Source organism: Stenella coeruleoalba (assembly GCF_951394435.1).
Source record: "Stenella coeruleoalba genome assembly, chromosome: 16".
Classification (NCBI taxonomy): Eukaryota; Metazoa; Chordata; class Mammalia; order Artiodactyla; family Delphinidae; genus Stenella; species Stenella coeruleoalba.
The window spans coordinates 26,951,856-26,969,342 of record NC_137162.1 but is presented as its reverse complement, the minus strand read 5'-3'; the positions used below and the strand labels follow the sequence as shown (position 1 = coordinate 26,969,342).

At 37.5% G+C, this 17,487-nt stretch overlaps 1 protein-coding gene across 7 annotated transcripts in view; it reads left to right on the top strand.

Moving 5' to 3' along the window:
- The window catches only part of BTRC (beta-transducin repeat containing E3 ubiquitin protein ligase), a 184,179-nt gene that overhangs the window by 76,529 nt on the left and 90,163 nt on the right, over positions 1–17,487 (top strand). For 2 of the 7 annotated variants that reach the window (XM_079900904.1, XM_079900902.1), the window contains exon 3: positions 3,541–3,627. The exons of 4 other annotated variants lie outside the window; for them this stretch is intronic. In XM_079900904.1, the coding sequence (XP_079757030.1) occupies positions 3,541–3,627 (87 nt within the window). Of the gene's footprint in view, positions 1–3,540; positions 3,628–17,487 lie in introns of those variants that run through there. One more of the 7 variants, XM_079900908.1, reaches the window with a different exon arrangement.

Here is a 17,487-nt window from a genome sequence, read left to right as displayed (position 1 = left end):
TCTTTGAAGTCAGAAAAGCATATGTAAGTACTTTGATAAATGACATAATGTAGTGGCATATTTGAGTGGTACAGGTATTTTAAACCTAGCTCCAGTTCTTGAAGATGGTGAACATCTGCTTAGAGGTATTGTAGAGCTCCACAATGCACTAATTGAATTACTCTTTTCTGGAGTTGCTGACTGCACTAATTGAATTAGAATCAGTGTGTGTGTGTGTGTGTGTGTGTGTGTGTGTGTGTGTGTGTGTGTGTGTGTGTGTGTGTGTGTGTGTGTGTGTGTGTGTAACTGAGATAATTCCAACCTTAACAGGAGAGACTGGGGGAGATATGAATGATGGCGTGTACTGTGCTGCTATCTAATGGCAGCGCATGGAAGTACTGCCTGGTCTCCAGGGAAGACAGAATGTAGTCATCTGATCTAGCGTGACCTTAGTCTAACCCCATCCACTTTAGTTCAAAAGGTCTCAGGATGTATTTTTGTAGTTCTAAATCTAAGAAGAAAGAATGTGATTAATTTACCTATTAAGAATTAAGATATGTTTTATTAGGCATAAAGTTTTTTACAAAGTATTAAGTCTCAAATATTCAACTGAATTAAAAACTTCTAACTTCTAATATCAGTATAATTGGTGAAAACAAATCCAAATGTACTGAGTCAATGGGTCGTGTTCTTTTTCATTTTGCCTTTCATATGACATAAATGTAAAACAGAATTACCTTTTAAAAATTCTTAGCATAACAGAAAGTAATGATATAGGGCTTGTGTTCTTAAATAAAATTTCTTTCTGATTGTCAAAATACTGAAAGTCAGTCAGTCAATTTAAGGGTGTTATCAAATTTTACTATACATAATTATGCTTATATAAAATTTTTAAATTATTATAGGAAATATTTTAATTATAGCAGTCTCAGAGCAAGTTTTACAAATTTCTGCTGCTCTAGTTAATTGTTTAAAATTTAACTTTATCACAAATTTGGTCAAGTTTGCAATTCTCTGAAGTGAAATAGGTAATTCTTCCTTTTCTAAAAAAAAAAGAACCCATTAATCACAATTTAATGATTTTTGTAAAACATCATGAAAATATAATTCTGTACAACTTTAAAAGCAAATACACTGAGGACAACTCAGCAAGCATGAACTGTATTTTGATTCAGTATAACTCTAGGCATTCTAACTTATAAAATAACCCTTAACAGAAAAATACACATGTATAATCACTTGATTTATAGAGTGTGTATGTGGACCTGTAATACCACTTTAACAGTAGAAAAGTGCTACTGGATACCTTTCTTGTATAAGTTTCAATCTCTTATATATGGTCTTCATTATTAAAATAAAAAGTAAGTTTTAATGTTGCAATATTTTATAGGCTAATTTGGTTTTTATTGTAGGATTGAGCTACTTAGGTTTCTGAGCTATACAAATAGCATTGATTAATAGGACTAAAACAGGGGCTTCCCTGGTGCTGCAGTGGTTAAGAATCCACCTGCCAATGCAGGAGACACGGGTTCAAGCCCTGGTCCGGGAAGATCCCACAAGCTGCGGAGCAACTATGCCCGCGCCACAACTACTGAGCTTGCGCTCTACAGCCTGCGAGCCACAACTACTGAGCCCGAATGCCACAACTACTGAAGCCTGCACACCTAGAGCCTTTGCTTCGCAACAAGAGAAGACACTGCAATGAGAAGCCTGCGTACCGCAACAAAGAGTAGCTCCTGCTCACTGCAACTAGAGAAAGCCCTTGTGCAGCAATGAATACCCAATGCAGCCAAAAATAAAATAGATAAAATAAATTTAAAAATTTAAAATGACTAAAATATATGATATGCACTCTTTATATCTGCTTTCAAGGGCATTTTACTGATTTAGAAAATGTATTTTGATACCATGTAGATTTAAGGCTTTACAAATAACATTGCCATTCACAACTAGCCACAACTCAGTTTAATTCATGTATAGAGTACCTTCTGTGTGCCAGGTACTGTACAAAGTACTGGGCATAAATTAAGATTCAGACCCTGTCCTCGAGGAGATTATAGTTATTTATTAGACATTTATTAAGAACTTATGTACCAGGCACTATGTAGATAATTTGAGGGACTACTGCTGTGAATAACCATTAGTTTCATGTATTTTTCCCATTCATTGAGCTAGAGGTCTGGCTTAGTAGCCGGTCTAAGGAAGCAGTATACTTATTTTCGTATCAGATATAGCTCATCTCAGCAAAAAGAGTGATCCTAAATGGTTTTCCCTTCTGCCTTTACATACCTTCTAAGGGAGCAGTGATGTTTTTGATAGCTTTACATGTAGCTTTAAAAAGAGATGGGTACCATTTATTACAGTGCCTCCTGCTGGTAAATCATAGATTTTCAACCCTGTTGTCTCCAGAATTTGTAGTGCCCACTTGTGGTTTGGTAGTTACTTCAGGGTTTCTTCTAAGGCTATGAGTGGGAAGGAGTCTACTGCATACAAGGTATAAAGTACTTCTTTAAACCATCTATTTCTAGAACTTAAATTGTCCTGGGACCAGCTCTTGATATAAAAATTCATAGAAACCTGTTTTTTACAGAGTGTGGTAACTCCTTGCCATAGTGCTGTAGTGTTAAAATTCACATTGGCCAGGTTGTTCTGTAAATTAAACACTGACAGCTGCCCTCAGGGGAACAGCCAATGTATTTATGATGATGTGCTGATTACACAAAATACACTGCAAGCAGAAAACAGCTGCAGAGAACAAACCTCTTAAAAAGAATACAATTACAAATAGCACCCTCAGTATTTCTAGTGGTGAGTGTAGAATACAGCATGCTAATGCAGGTTTCTTACTTAGTCTGCCTGAAAACAAAAAATCTGAAGGAGATGAGTTAAATTATGGTTGGTTGCACGTGTGCCCACATTAGCAATGAACAAATTTTGTTTCTGAAGAGCACAGCTATGAGTGCACAAATATAAGGTGTGGAGTAATTTTAACCCCCCCCCCCTTTTCTTGTTAGTAGGCTTTATTGGTGCCTTTCTCATATATAGTAGGGCATGGCCTTGAGTCGATAAGGGTTTGGACATTTGAAGGATATTACACAATTGACCAGGAGAGTATCAAAAATTGTGTTTTAAAAAATTCAATAGGAATTCCATATGTTAGGGCTTGGATATCAACATTTTGTTTGGGACTTCCCTGGTGGCGCAGTGGTTAAGAATCTGCCTGCCAACGCAGGGGACATGGGTTCGAGCCCTGGTCCGGGAAGATCCCACATGCCGTGGAGCAACTGAGCCCGTGTGTCACAACTACTGAGCCTGTGCTCTAGAGCCCGTGAGCCACAACTACTGAACCCACGTGACACAACTACTGAAGCCCACACACCTAGAGCCTGTGCTCCACAACAGAAGCCACCACAATGAGAAACCATGCACCACAAAGAAGAGTAGCCCCCGCTCACGGCAACTAGAGAAAGCCCACGTGCAGCAACAAAAGACCCAACGCAGCTAAAAGTAAATAAATTAATTAATTAAATTTTTAAAAAAGACAAAACATTTTGTTTGCAGATACACCTCTATACATTCATTGTTATAATGGCTTTGAAGACGTTTGCCCTTGGAATTAATAAAAGGAGTCACAACTCTGTATCTGTGGTAAGGTCTCTGATTTCTTAGATTCTGTTTTTCAAGAATTTGGTGTTTTAGGACACTGTAATAGCTGGGTGATAACATATTTTTAGGAGAATCAATTCTCAGGTATGTCCCCTTTCATCCCTGTATGTTCGTGGTCATGTGCAGACAGGTGAGATAAGAAAAAAATTTAGTTGTCCTTGTTTGAAATTCTCTGTTACAGTTTAGGGTCTGTATTTATAAAATATTTCAACCACTGAGCATGCTAGCTTCTGTTTAAATCAGTGGAAAATATGTTGATCTTCCAAGACATGGATTTACTCAAGCCAGTGCTAAGGTGTAGCAGGGGGATATAGTTATTGGAAACAGTTCACTTCACCCGCCTGAAACTAAGAATCAACTCTTCAGTATATGGATCACTGGTATGTAATAATCGACTATTATTGGTCTGTCTGTTGGTCTCTTTTTAAATCAGTTTGGAACCTCCTGGAGTTATTTTCTTGCTCTGCTGACATCAATCCCATGTGGCAGAGGAGTTGTGTATAACCACTTTGGTTTAATCAATAGAATAATTGATAAACCAGATAAGATTTAAACTGATTATAGCCCCAACAGAATTCCCCAGAGGCCTTGGACTCTCTTAATTTTGACATGTGTGTTTTGTACCCTGAGGATGAAGTGCAGTTTGAATTATCTGTTTTTATTTGCTTAATGATGGGGAGGGTGTTAAAGTCAAATGTTTAATTAACCCAGCAATGGGCTGCGTTGTCACTTACACACAGCTGATTGAGATATCTCATGGAGAATAGTGAATAGGAATGATAATGTGGCACTGGGACGGAAGATTGCTTTTTCAATCTATTTGCTGGGTCACTGCTTTGAATGTCTTATTGGATGAAAGGCATTCAGCCTGGAGAAAAAATTCAGCATTTAAGTACATTTTGTTCTCTTCTCCCCCTCTAACCCCCCCTGCCCAGAAGTTAACTAAAACAGATATGTTCTAGGTTTAATAAGCCATTCATGTACTAGTAAGAGACCAGGGTAGTCAGTAGCCTCAAGCTACATAATTTCCTGTGGAACAGAAAAATTGTAGTAGCGTCCAAGGTATTCTAAATGTGAGCTCTTTTGTCCCTCACATCCCTTGTCCCTTGCCATTATTGTGGAGTTGTCTTTGGTTACTTGTCTCTTGCCTCTTTCTGCAGTGTTTGCTTGATATGCCCCTACCTCTAGGGCCACAGGCAGACCTTTTTCTCCTACAGAAGCATATTCTCCAGTACATTTTTGCCATTTCATGCAGCTGGCTTCTATTTGGTTGTATTTCTAATCAAATATTATAGTGAGATTGTCGAACTATTTAAAGAGATGAAAATGTGAAGCATATAGATTCTTGCTCCCTTTGCTACTGCTATTATAAAACAGTTGGTTCCATGTATATTTATTTTGTTCAGAAGCAGTTTGCTTTCTGTATGAACTAAAATCTAGGCCAGGAAAGATTCTAATAGCCCACATATCAAAAATGCAATTCAGGCAACTGGAGTTTTAATGACTTGCTACCCACAAAACATTCCTTACTAGCTTTATAATCAATGTAAAATTCTTTGGAGGCATATGAGCAAAACTTAAAAAAATTTTTGTCATGACTTTCCTTTTTTGTAGTTCTATGCTTCTTCCTTTTATCCCCCAAAGATCTAAGCCAGGAATTTACTAATTTTTTTTCTTTGCTTTAGTCATTTGTATTCCAGAGAGCACAATAGGGAGAAGGATACAAGATTGATTTTTGTGTGTGTGTCCTCTTGAAAGCATAGTCTGGGGCATGACTACTTGTGTGTGTGGGGGGTGTGGATTTACAAAGCAACAGAAGCATGTAGCTAGTTTTCAGGTGCATTTTGGACTTTTGCAGGTCAAGGCAGACCAGAGGAGTAGCTTATCTTGAGGGACACAAGTAATAGACGAAATATAGAGCAGCTATTTCAGGAATCATGTAGGTCATTTAATTATCCATTATGATTGAGTGGCTAATGCTCTTTTGGCAATTACATGACCTCTGTTATTCTTGAAAGCTTTCCAGGCCCCCGTGGGTCGAATGACCCACCAGTCAGTGCTTGCAGACTTTATTCCACTCAAAAGGAAAGGAGATGCTGGGCGCTACTGGCATTTAGAAATGGCTGTGCTTTCTTTACCAACCACTACCCAGAATATCCTTTGTACAGCAGTCAGTGATAGGCAGCTGGTTTTGAAGTCTACCGTTCCTTCCTTGTATGCAGAAGCACGAGGTATATCGGTTTCCACAAGAGGGAATTGTGGCAAACAAACTTTAATACCAAAGTTGGCCATTATGGTATTCACAGGTTCTGTACTGCAAAGAACAAGTACTGTGGTATTAAAACTAATGTTTGATATCTCTCTAACCAATCATTCATTATCAAACTCTGAAGTTAGTGATTTTTTTCATTCCATAACTCAACAAAATAGCATTGACAATACTAATAACAGATTTTTTTAAAGAGATCATTGATTAAATCAGCCCAATCTGAATTGGTTAATCATTATTTATTCAACTAAATAAACTTAAATAATCATGCTTATATGTGGAATCTAAAAAAAAATGGTGCAGATGAACTTATTTACAAAACAGAAGTAGACTCACAGATATAGAAAGCAAACTTACAGTTACCAAAGCAGAAAGGGGGTGTGATAAATTAGGAGTTTGGGATTAACAGATACATACTACTATATATAAAATAGACAAGGATCTACTGTATAGCACAGGGAACTATAATATCTTATAATAACCTATAATGGAAAATAATCTGAAAAAAAATATATATATATGTAGCTATATCTGCATAACTTTACATGTGAAACTAACACATTGTAACTCAACTACACTTCAATAAAAAAAAATCATGCTTAAATGATTATCTAATTAAAAACAGCCACTCTAAAATTGAGATGCTGATCCAAGATGGAATAATTCTGCAACATTTAGATGAATGTTTCTGACCTTTTTTTCTTTAATCAATAAAGGATCATTAATATTTCTAAAGAAAATTCTTTACTCCTGCTAAATGATAGTGAAACTTTTGCTTTTTATAATTATAGTGACTTATTGAGTAATTCTGAGAAAAGAAAATAATGTGGGTTTCTTGTGATTCTTTAGATTAAGAACAGTTATGGCGTGAAAAGTAATGACATCACAATCAAACTATTTATAGGGTTTGTTGGAAATGTGCAAACAAAATTCTATATACTTAGCAAAATGGAAGATTACCATATTCTCTAGTGGTCCAATGATTTAAAACCACAGGCTTAAGAGAAATAATTTTGTTAGAATAATGTACAAACATATCCTTTAAGTAGAGACCATTTGCATTGTTATAGAAAAAATAATCTATTGGAGAAAAAAATCTTTTTAAATTTGTTACTTACACATCAAAGAGCATTGTTAACAACAACAACCCTACAAGGTTGTTTGTCCCTGGGGTAGTAAAATTAGCTATCTTTCCAAATAAATTTATCAGACCACTCTTGGTAGAACTCAAAGTTGATCTGTTTTTCTTTTTTTAAAAATTTTGTTGTTTGGTACAAATGAAAAACTGACGACATGAATTGATGTTTATAACCTTTGACCCTTCAGAAATGGAAGCCTTCTCACTTAAATTTTAAATCCTTTAGGCCAGTACTACCTTGGTATCTGGCTACTTAGAGACCTGTGAGAATGTAGTCAGTGTGAATTATATTAGTTGTTTTCTGTTTAAAAACATATTTTCCCTCATTATATATAAATACATATATTTTTTATTTTTTTTTGCGGTACGCGGGCCTCTCACCGCTGTGGCCTCTCCCGTTGTGGAGCACAGGCTCCGGACGCGCAGGCTTAGTGGCCATGGCTCACGGGCCCAGCCGCTCCGCGGCATGTGGGATCCTCCCAGACCGGGGCACGAACCCGCGTCCCCTGCATCGGCAGGCAGACTCTCAACCACTGTGCCACCAGGGAAGCCCTGTATATATTTTAAAATATCTGTAGTGGAGATGAGCAGAAAATGAGAAAGCAGAATTTACACTAAAAGCAAAAGTTAGAGCTTAAACTCAAGTATCCTGAATAAGGAGTATAATTTGTCTAGTTGGCACTTTAAGAGGAAAGCAAGGACCATAAAGCAAAGTGTGATGTTTGATTTCTTATCGGTAAGTTGCTATTCTTTAAGGCATACCCTTCAAGACCTGTGTTGGACTGTGTTATTCACCCTTGGAAACCAAAAATCTATATAAGTAAATGAGTGGAGATGGTATTTGTAATTTTAAAGACCTGAAAATTCATTAAGACTTCGTATAATTAGTGGAAATGTCCACAGGATAATAAGCCCACAGAAGAATAATTTCTTAATAATAATAAGGAAGAAGGAGAGTGATTAAATAAGGGATAGTGCATAATAGAAATATACACCGAAATACAAATCTTAACCTAACCCAATCCGATTTCCACAAATTTACTTATTTACTTGAGATGGTTTTATTTTCATTCCAAATGGATAGATTTGGGGATAAGTTTATCAACTGTAAAGGAGCCCTAAATTTCTTCCTCAGTATTGTTGAATTGTAATAAAATGGGAGCACTAAAGCAGGGAAGATATCCAAGGTGTGATGAAAGTCATTTAGCAGAAAAAATTCAGGAACAGGAATGACAGAAATAACTATTCTGCAGAGAGAACGGATTTTGGCATACCTCCTAAGGGTTCTATAGTTCTCAACCCCATTTTGAGAAATCAGAAAGATCTACTGAAAGCAGATGTCTCTGAGTTACAAAAATAACCAGATGTCCTTATTAGTAGAAGCAAATGTTTGCCTCTTAATTCACATAGAACTATATGCATAGGATCACTGGATGAAATATTGTGTAAATATGGCAGCAAAGAAAATTGTGGCATGAAAGGGTCTGTCCTAAACATGTAAGCATAAAGGTTCTATCTTGAAAAGGAAAAAAAATTATTTTAGATTCATGTAGATTTAAAGGTAAGAGAAGTAAATTAAACTATTTATACTTTTGTTCACTGTGATAAGTGAGATTGGTTTTTTTTATTATGTATGTCTTTCTATCCCAAATCCTCCTGGTGAACCTTTATTCATTTTACTGTGCTTGTTTAGCTACTCTGTGCATTTTCATTGTATTTTAAACAGTGAAAGCATACGTATGAAACACATTTTTTTCTGAATGAATGATAGTCATCTTGGTTCTGTCAAGAAAAAACAAACAACCCGCAGTAGTATATAAATGCCCTCTTTGCAAGCCTACTGGGATTTAAAAAATATTAAGCCACATTGTTATAAATAGATGTAGTTTGGTGACTGCGTTGGGTTGTTAAGCAGAATAAAAGGAAAAAAAAAAGGCAAGGTATGAAGTTTTTCTGTTTGTTTTTAAATCAGGCCTTAAGAGTCAAAAAAACCTTTAGAATTAAATTGGACTCTCACTTCTGATGTGGAGCATCTTAACATAATTACAAGCTCTTTTATATAGTACTTATAGTCATTGCTAAGTTAATGTTCAAACCTTTGATTAAGAAGTCACAAAGCTGAATGTGTTCAGACAGCTGTGTAATAATACCTCTCCTGTTCACAAAACAGAGCACTATTTTAGTTTTTTTTCCTGTTCCGCATATTTATTGATAGAAATCTCTCCTCCTATGCTAGCTATGTTTTTAATAGTGAAATATTAAAATGCTGTATTATGATACATTCTATAACTTGAAAGTTAACAAAAGCAGCTCTGCTCCTTCATGTCCTTGCCTTGTCACTCCCTGGTGCTGTTCGACTCTTCCATCCTTCTTATCAGAGTATCTCAGTGCTTAGTTGAGCTTGTTTATCTTAAAAGAGCAGGAGGCAGGCTTTTAGGGAGTAAGCTGCATGTTCCAGTATAACAGGAACCAATGCTGTTTGACTTGAAAAACATTTGATCTCTTACATTAACAGCCCATGTCACTGTAATAGGACTACAGCCGGGCTGTTGTTCAGTTTTCTATTATTTTAGCTTTGAAAGAACTGTTAGAGCTGCTCCAAAATCTCCGTGTTTAAAATTGTATATTGGCAGTCCCCCCAGGACTCGTAAGTAAACAAGGTGATGTGTGTGGCCAGAGGGAACATATTTTGTTAGCTTTGTTTTAAATAAGAACCTTCTCTATCTAAAGATGGTTTTTGTCTGATCCCTGATAGTGTGCTGCATGACTTTGCTTTTGTAAATTTGCACATCTTAAAACATATTTTTGTTTGTTATTAATGTGTGTGCTCAGTAACTATTCATTATGAACTTTAATATTTTTTCTCAAATAATGAAGCATTTAGTTTTCTCATGAAGCTTAACTTCAAATATTCTGCACAATTTCCCTAAGTACAGCAGTTTGTGCAGCAGTTGTTGGAAACTGGCAAGCAAGAATCTAAGGGGAATGTTTGTTAGACTTAAGTATTATTTAGTTTTATTTTAAAATATTCAGTTATTGGTAATTTCTATGCCAGAAATAGTTTGACGTTGGAATCAGGTAGCAGTATCTAAAGAATAGAAAATAAAATTTGTAAAATCAGGTGGTTCTCTTCCTTTTTAAGAGTACCTCTAATTGTAATAGTGATAGAATGGCAGCTTATTGTAGTAGTGGTGGAATGGCAGCAATTTTACTCCTTCCTTTCTTCCTTCCTCTACCTATTTTTAGGTTTGTTTTCCTGTTCTGATTCTTTTCTGATGTAATACAGCATTGCTAGGCCACCCAGCACTTTCCTTGCATTTAACCTAAAATACATACATCAGCCAACACAAGCATAATTGGTTGAAAGGCAGCCATCTATCTGGGGAGTTCTTCTAAATACTGAATGTGTCATGCACTTTGACATGACATATCTGTAATATCTGAATACAGAAAGCACTTTCTGCATTAGCTATAGGTGTTAAAGCAGTAGTGTGTTTTAAGAATGTCTGCTGTGCAAATTCTGGCTTGTGGGGTAATGACAAGTGTTTGCCTGCATAGACAATATATTTTTCCTCTTGAGGTCCCCACACACCTAGTTTCCCTCAAGCTCATCATCTCTGTCAGGTTAATCAATAGGCACCGTATGGCAGAGGGTCAGTAATCAGTGTCATCGTGCCTTTAAATCGTGTTGAAAATTTGCTTAAAGCCTGGGCCAATTAACATCGAGATGATGAATGGATGGGAAGATGGAAAGAGCCTGACGCTCAGGGGCTTTGTGAGGAGGAGATGCTCAGCTGTTGAGCAGCAGACACCAGCGAATAAAATCAGCCATTCATGTGAGCTCAGTCCACCCACTCTTAATGATAATGTCAATCTAGCAAAATATATACACATTGGAGTTGTCACAAGTTCATAAATCAAAGGAGTTTGTCAAAGGCATTCAGATTAACGAGGCAGCAGCAATAACAAGTCAAATTTGCATAGAGAATTGCTCGAATCTCAGTAAATTATGATCCTGTTTTTCATTTGATTATTTGCTAATGTCTCAAGAGGGAGAATGATTATATTAGCATGCAAAATCTACTCCAGAAGTAGAAATCTGAGGTATAGAAGACCAGCACACTATGACAATTAATCAGCTTCTGCATACTAGCATAAATGTACAAGGCCCAGAAATCAACTTCTTTTTATTATTATTTCTCCTTGCCACTGATCCAAATGGTTCAGCTTGACAGAGACTTTATATTGCTTTAACAGTGTTTTGAATTGTGCCTGCAGGCAAGACATAGTTATGCAGCTATAACCAACCTATCCATCTGCCAACCAGATTGGAATTCTCCTATCCAAGGCTTCCATTAACCCCCACTGACAGCTCCAAACAGGATTAAGAATTTGCAAGCATAAAAAATAGTTGTTCTTTGCAAATATACACAATCCCTTTGCATCTTGAGAAAGGCTGCATCTGTGTTTTGTAATTAGTGTTGGACAGTGTAGCAGAGGGAAAAACCTACTTGGCGTTTTTTGGACTTTTGTCATAAGGGAGTAAGGCAGTACTAATGGAAGTTCTGTGTTTGGTTGTCCCAGAGAGTGCTTTCCATTCTCTCCGGTTCCTAGCACTGTGCTTGAATTGGTGTTATTACTAGAAAATATCACTTCTTGAAAGGTTTAACTAGTGGATCTTGTTGAAGGTGAGCAGTATAGGGAGGCTTTGATGTGGCTGTGGTTTAATAGAATATGTCAAATGATAAAACGTGCTGGAGAAGCAATGTGCATGAAAACATGCTAGAGAATATTATCTTATGAGGACACTTGAGGCCCTCCCTAAAATAAAACTGGTACTTGAATAGGATTCTTCAGTCAGCTTCTGAACTTAAATGACCTAAGTTTTCTCCATTGTATCCTAGAAGAATTAATTAAAATTTGCTTAAACACACAACGCATACACTACCCCCCTGCCACACACAGTGTTTTGTCTTTTTCATTGAAGAGTTTGAATGATTTTTATTTATGTAGCTAAATCATCTTTTAACCTTGTAGAAGAATAATTGGACTTGTTTTTTTTGCGGTACGCGGGCCTCTCACTGTTGTGGCCTCTCCCGTTGCGGAGCACAGGCTCCGGACGCGCAGGCTCAGCGGCCATGGCTCACGGGCCTAGCCGCTCTGCAGCATGTGGGATCTTCCCGGACCGGGGCATGAACCCGTGTCCCCTGCAACGGCAGACGGACTCTCAACCATTGTGCCACAAGGGAAGCCCTGGTCTTGTTTTTGAAAATTACAAATCATACATATTTTGAGGATATAATTAGCTCCAAATCATGTAATAAGGTAATGGGAAAAATATTAATCCAATTAGTAATTTACAGGTCAAGCCCATGTTATGATGTTTGCAACTAGCTATGGAAATTGGTCTCAAGATTTTTCTGTTCACATGGGTTGTCATTTTACATGATGATGAACAAGTAATTCAAAATCATAATTTTAATTCACCACGATTTACCTGCTTTGCTAAAATGATACAATTTTCCTGTTACAGAGACCATTGAATTCTCCCAGTGAAGAATGTGGCATAGGTGGAAAATGTTACTTCTAGTTTTAGAGCTGGTAATTTTATTTTTAACAGATGTCTATTCAAACAGGCTCAGGCTCTGTTGCACCATCCAACCTTGAGCAAGATGCTTACTCAAAGATTATTATAAGTCATTATGAGTGGCTTGACTTTTCATCACTGTGTAAATTAGTTTAGTTTTTTATTTGATTATATAATCAACTCTTAATTATCCATGTCACCAGGAGTTGTGTGTTCGAATAGATAACTGAAAACAGTAAATAAGCCACTTACTAGGTTGTGGAGAATATTGCTCCCGCCATAAACATCTGAAAAGTTAGGAGTGCTTTGCTTATCAATAGAAGAACATTTCCTTGTTAATGAAGGGTTGGCAAACTTTATTTGTAAAGGACCAGATAATAAACATTTGAGGTTTTGTGGGCCATAGGACCTCTGTCCTGACTACTCACCTCTGCCATTGTAGTGTGAAAGCAGCCACAGACAAGATAATGAACAAGGGTGGCTAACTTTCAATAAAACATTATTTGTAGAAACTTTATTTAGAGCAGGAGCTGGCAAACTCCTCCTGTAAATTATACTGGCATTAAAGTTTTAGGATGGGGACTTCCCTGGTGGTCCAGTGGTTAGGACTCCACGCTCTCAATGCAGGGGGCACAGGTTTGATCCCTGGTCAGGGAACCAGGATCCCACGTGCCCACGTGGCATGGCCAAATAAATAAATAAATGAATAAGTAAAGTGGTGGGATGATAGGACTGTAGTTGGGCTATCACTGAAGTTTCTCTGCTATGAAAACCCTTTTTTTTAAAATTTATTTATTTTATTTATTTTTGGCTGCTTTGGTTCTTCGTTGCGGTGTGTGGGCTTCTCATTGCGGTGACTTCTTTTGTTGCAGAGCATGGGTTCTAGGCACGTGGGCTTCAGTAGTTGTGGCATGTGGGCTCAGTAGTTGTGGCTCGCGGGCTCTAGAGCACAGGCTCAGTAGTTATGGCACACGGGCTTAGTTGCTCTGCAGCATGTGGGATCTTCCTGGACCAGGGCTCGAACCCTTGTCCCCTGCATTGGCAGGCAGATTCTGTGTGTATGTGTGCGGTACGCAGGCCTCTCACTGTTGTGGCCTCTCCCGTCGTGGAGCACAGGCTCCGGACGCGCAGGCTCAGTGGCCATGGCTCACGGGCCCAGCCACTCCACGGCATGTGGGATCTTCCCGGACCGGGGCACGAACCCGTGTCCCCTGCATCGGCAGGTGGACTCTCAACCACTGCGCCACCAGGGAAGCCCTGGCAGGCAGATTCTTAACCACTGCGCCACCAGGGAAGCCCCATGAAAACCATTTTTAAAGCTAGCTGGATGGTGTGGGTGTAAGGTTCCAATTATTTATTAAGCCCTTATTATCTGTATATTATGTAATGTGTTGGGAGGTAGAGGGAGCCACAAAGACTGCCCAATAAGCTTACAGTCTTATTGGGTAGTTGAGAGTAACATGCAAAACATTCATCTATTTAAGTGCCAAATTGTGTGAACCAAATAAAAATGTTAGGGCATTTCCAGTAAAATAAGGTGGAGTAGTTGTATGGTTTCTTAGAGAAGACAGTTGAAACATTTTAAGAATGGGTAGGACTCAAATCGATTAAATAATTGGTTTATAATTCTAGACTAGCATTAAGGACCCTTCTAGCATGGAAATTTCAAGACCAAATCACATGTTTATAAGACTGTGAAGAGACTTGCTTAACTAGGGCAGAAAAATGTACATTGAGGGAAGTAACTTGATATAATGTAGCAGAAATTCTGGAAGGTCTTGAAAACCAGGCCTAGAACTTCATATTTAATTTCATAGAAACAAAGAGCCACTAAAAATTTTTGAGGAAAAAAGACCACCACGGCAGTAGTGGTGATTAAGAAAGATTAATCTGGGCTTCCCTGGTGGCACAGTGGTTAAGAATCTGCCTGCCAGTGCAGGGGACACGGGTTCGAGCCCTGGTCCGGGAAGATCCCACGTGCAGCGGAGCAACTAAGCCCGTGTGCCACACTACTACCGAGCCTGTGCTCTGGAGCCCACGTGCCACAACTACTGAGCCCACATGCCACAACTACTGAAGCCTGTGCACCTAGAACCTGTGTTCCGCAACAAGAGAAACCACTGCAATGAGAAGCCACTCGCCGCAACTAGAGACAGACTGCAGCAACGAAGACCCAACTCAGCCAAAAATAAATAAATTCATTAATTTTAAAAAATTGACTCTGAGGATTTAGGTCTGGGATAGAAAGAAAAGTTGAGAAGGAAAGAGCTAGCCTAGAATGGGTGGGAATGGTAAAGAGTGCTTTAAATTTGGATATGTTGGACTTCCCTGGTGGTCCAGTGGTTAAGTGGTCCAGTGGTCCAGGGGGTGCAGGTTTGATCCCTGGTCTGGGAAGTTCTGCATGCCGTGCGGTGCGGCCAAAAAAAAAAAAAAAAAACCCACAACAACAAAAAATAAATTTGAATGTGTTGATTTTGAGACAGTTTAAGTTTTTTTAAAAAAAATGTGATTCCTTTTTTTTTTATTCACCCCCAGGTTACTTCCGGAAACATTTTAGGCAAAATACATCCCTGAGATCTAATGCATGGGCTTTAGCGGTATTTCACTTTGACTTTTTCCTACCCAAATTTCTGTTACCATATCTGCATGTCTGCAGATGTTATAACTCTAATGCTTCCAGTTTGAAGTTAAATTCAAAGTTGTCAGTGAGGCTTTTATTCTGCCCTTTAAAGTTCTAACCTAGTGAATGCTGAGTTAAGAGATAAACATTCAAGTTAATATAAAAGGTAACAAGTTATATAGTATCTTTTACAGAAATATTTTCATGTAATGCTAATATTTATACACTGTTGTTAACTGCAGGACTTACAGACACATTCTGCAAATGATTTACTATAATGAAATGTTCCATCTGAGTGTTGTGAATGAGTTGTTCTGGGCAGTCAGGTTTTTCTAGTTGGCTCAGGGTTAAGAGGTAGAATATAACTTTTATTTTTATTGAAGGAATTTTTTCCCTCAAGTTATTTTTCATTTATCTAACTTCTGTTTTTCCATTTCTTAACATATTTTCTTCTAGGTTTCATCTGTTTGGTTAATTTTTATTTTGACAGATTTACAGAAAATTTGAAAGAATAGTACAAAAATCCCCTTATACTTTTTTTTTTTTTGCAAAAACATTTATTTATTTGGCTGCATCGGGTCTTAGTTGTGGCATGTGGGCTCTTTGTTGACGCGTGCGGGCTTCTCTCTAGTTATGGCGTATGGGCTCAGTAGTTGTAGCACACAGGCTCTCTAGTTGTGGCATGAGGGCTCTGGAGCGCATGGGCTTAGTTGCCCTGCAGCATGTGGGATCTTAGTTCCTTGACCAGGGATTGAACCCATGTCCCCTGCATTGGAAGGCAGATTCTTAACCACTGGACCACCAGGGAATCCCTTTATACTCTTCACACAGATTCTCCATATGTTAACATGTTACCGTGTTTGCTTTATCTCTATACATACACACATATATATACTAACATCCATTTACTTATATTTTCTGAGTTCTTTGAAAGTTAGTTACAGACATATGTCCTTTTACCTCTAAATGTTTCTGTTGTATGTTTTCTGAAACCAAGGACAGTTCTTTTAAGTAACCACAGTACAAATGATACAAATGAACTTATTTACAAAACAGAAATAGACTCACAGACATAGAAAAGAAACTTATGGTTACCAAAGCAGAAAGGTGTGGGGGGGTGCTGGGGGGGATAACTTTGGAATTTGGGATTAACACTACTACTTTATATAAAATAGATAAACAGTAAGGACCTACTGTATAGCACAGGGAATTATATTGAATATCTTGTAATAACCTATAATAGAAAAGAATCTGAAAAAAGAGTAGATATAAATGTATCACTGAATCGCTTTGCTGTACACCTGAAACATTGTAAATCAACTGCTTCAATTAAAAAAAAAATGACAGTACAAATTGTCAAAATCAGGAAGTTGAATGTCTAAACAAACTTCGGTACATCCATACAGTGATACTACTTGCCAATGAAAAGGAAAGAACTGCTGATATATGCAAGAACACAATGAACAAATGAATCTCACAAATGAATGTATTATGTTAGGTGAAAAAAGACTCAAAAAATTACATACTATATGATTCATTTTATGACATTTTAGAAAAGACAAAATTATTGAGACAAAATAAATCAGTGATCACCGGGGAAAGGGGGGTTTGGGAGGTGATGGGACTGCTTTACATCTTGATTGTGGTGGTTAACACAGCTTTATGCTTTTGTCAAAACTCAGAACTATACAACAAAAAATAATAAATTTTTCCATATGTAAATTTTAAAAGCGGGGAAACAATCAGGAAATTAACATTGATACAGTGTTATTAGTTCATCCATAGACTTGTTTCATATTTTCCAATAATGTCCTTTATACAAACCTTATGTCATAATACCCACTCAGTAATATCCACTTAATAATTACCCATCAAGAACAGTTAAAGGGTGGGGAGGAAAAAAATTGTGGATATAGGCTAGATAGTTATTACTCATCCTGTTAGGCTCAGCTCACTTATTTTTCACTGTATAATTCAGTGCAGAGGAGTTTACCGTCAATTTTGTTTCAGCCCCTCCCCCCCAGTAACCTCAGATCACTAACTGCATTCAGTTACATCTCTTTAGTTTTCTTTAATCTGAAAGCAGTTCCTTATGACCTTGACATTTTTTAAAGTACAGACTAGTAATTTTATAGGATGCCCGTCAATTTGGGCTAGTCTGTTGTTTTCTCATGATCAGATTGAGGTTATGTGTATTGAGCAGGATGACCTCAGAAGTAATAATATCA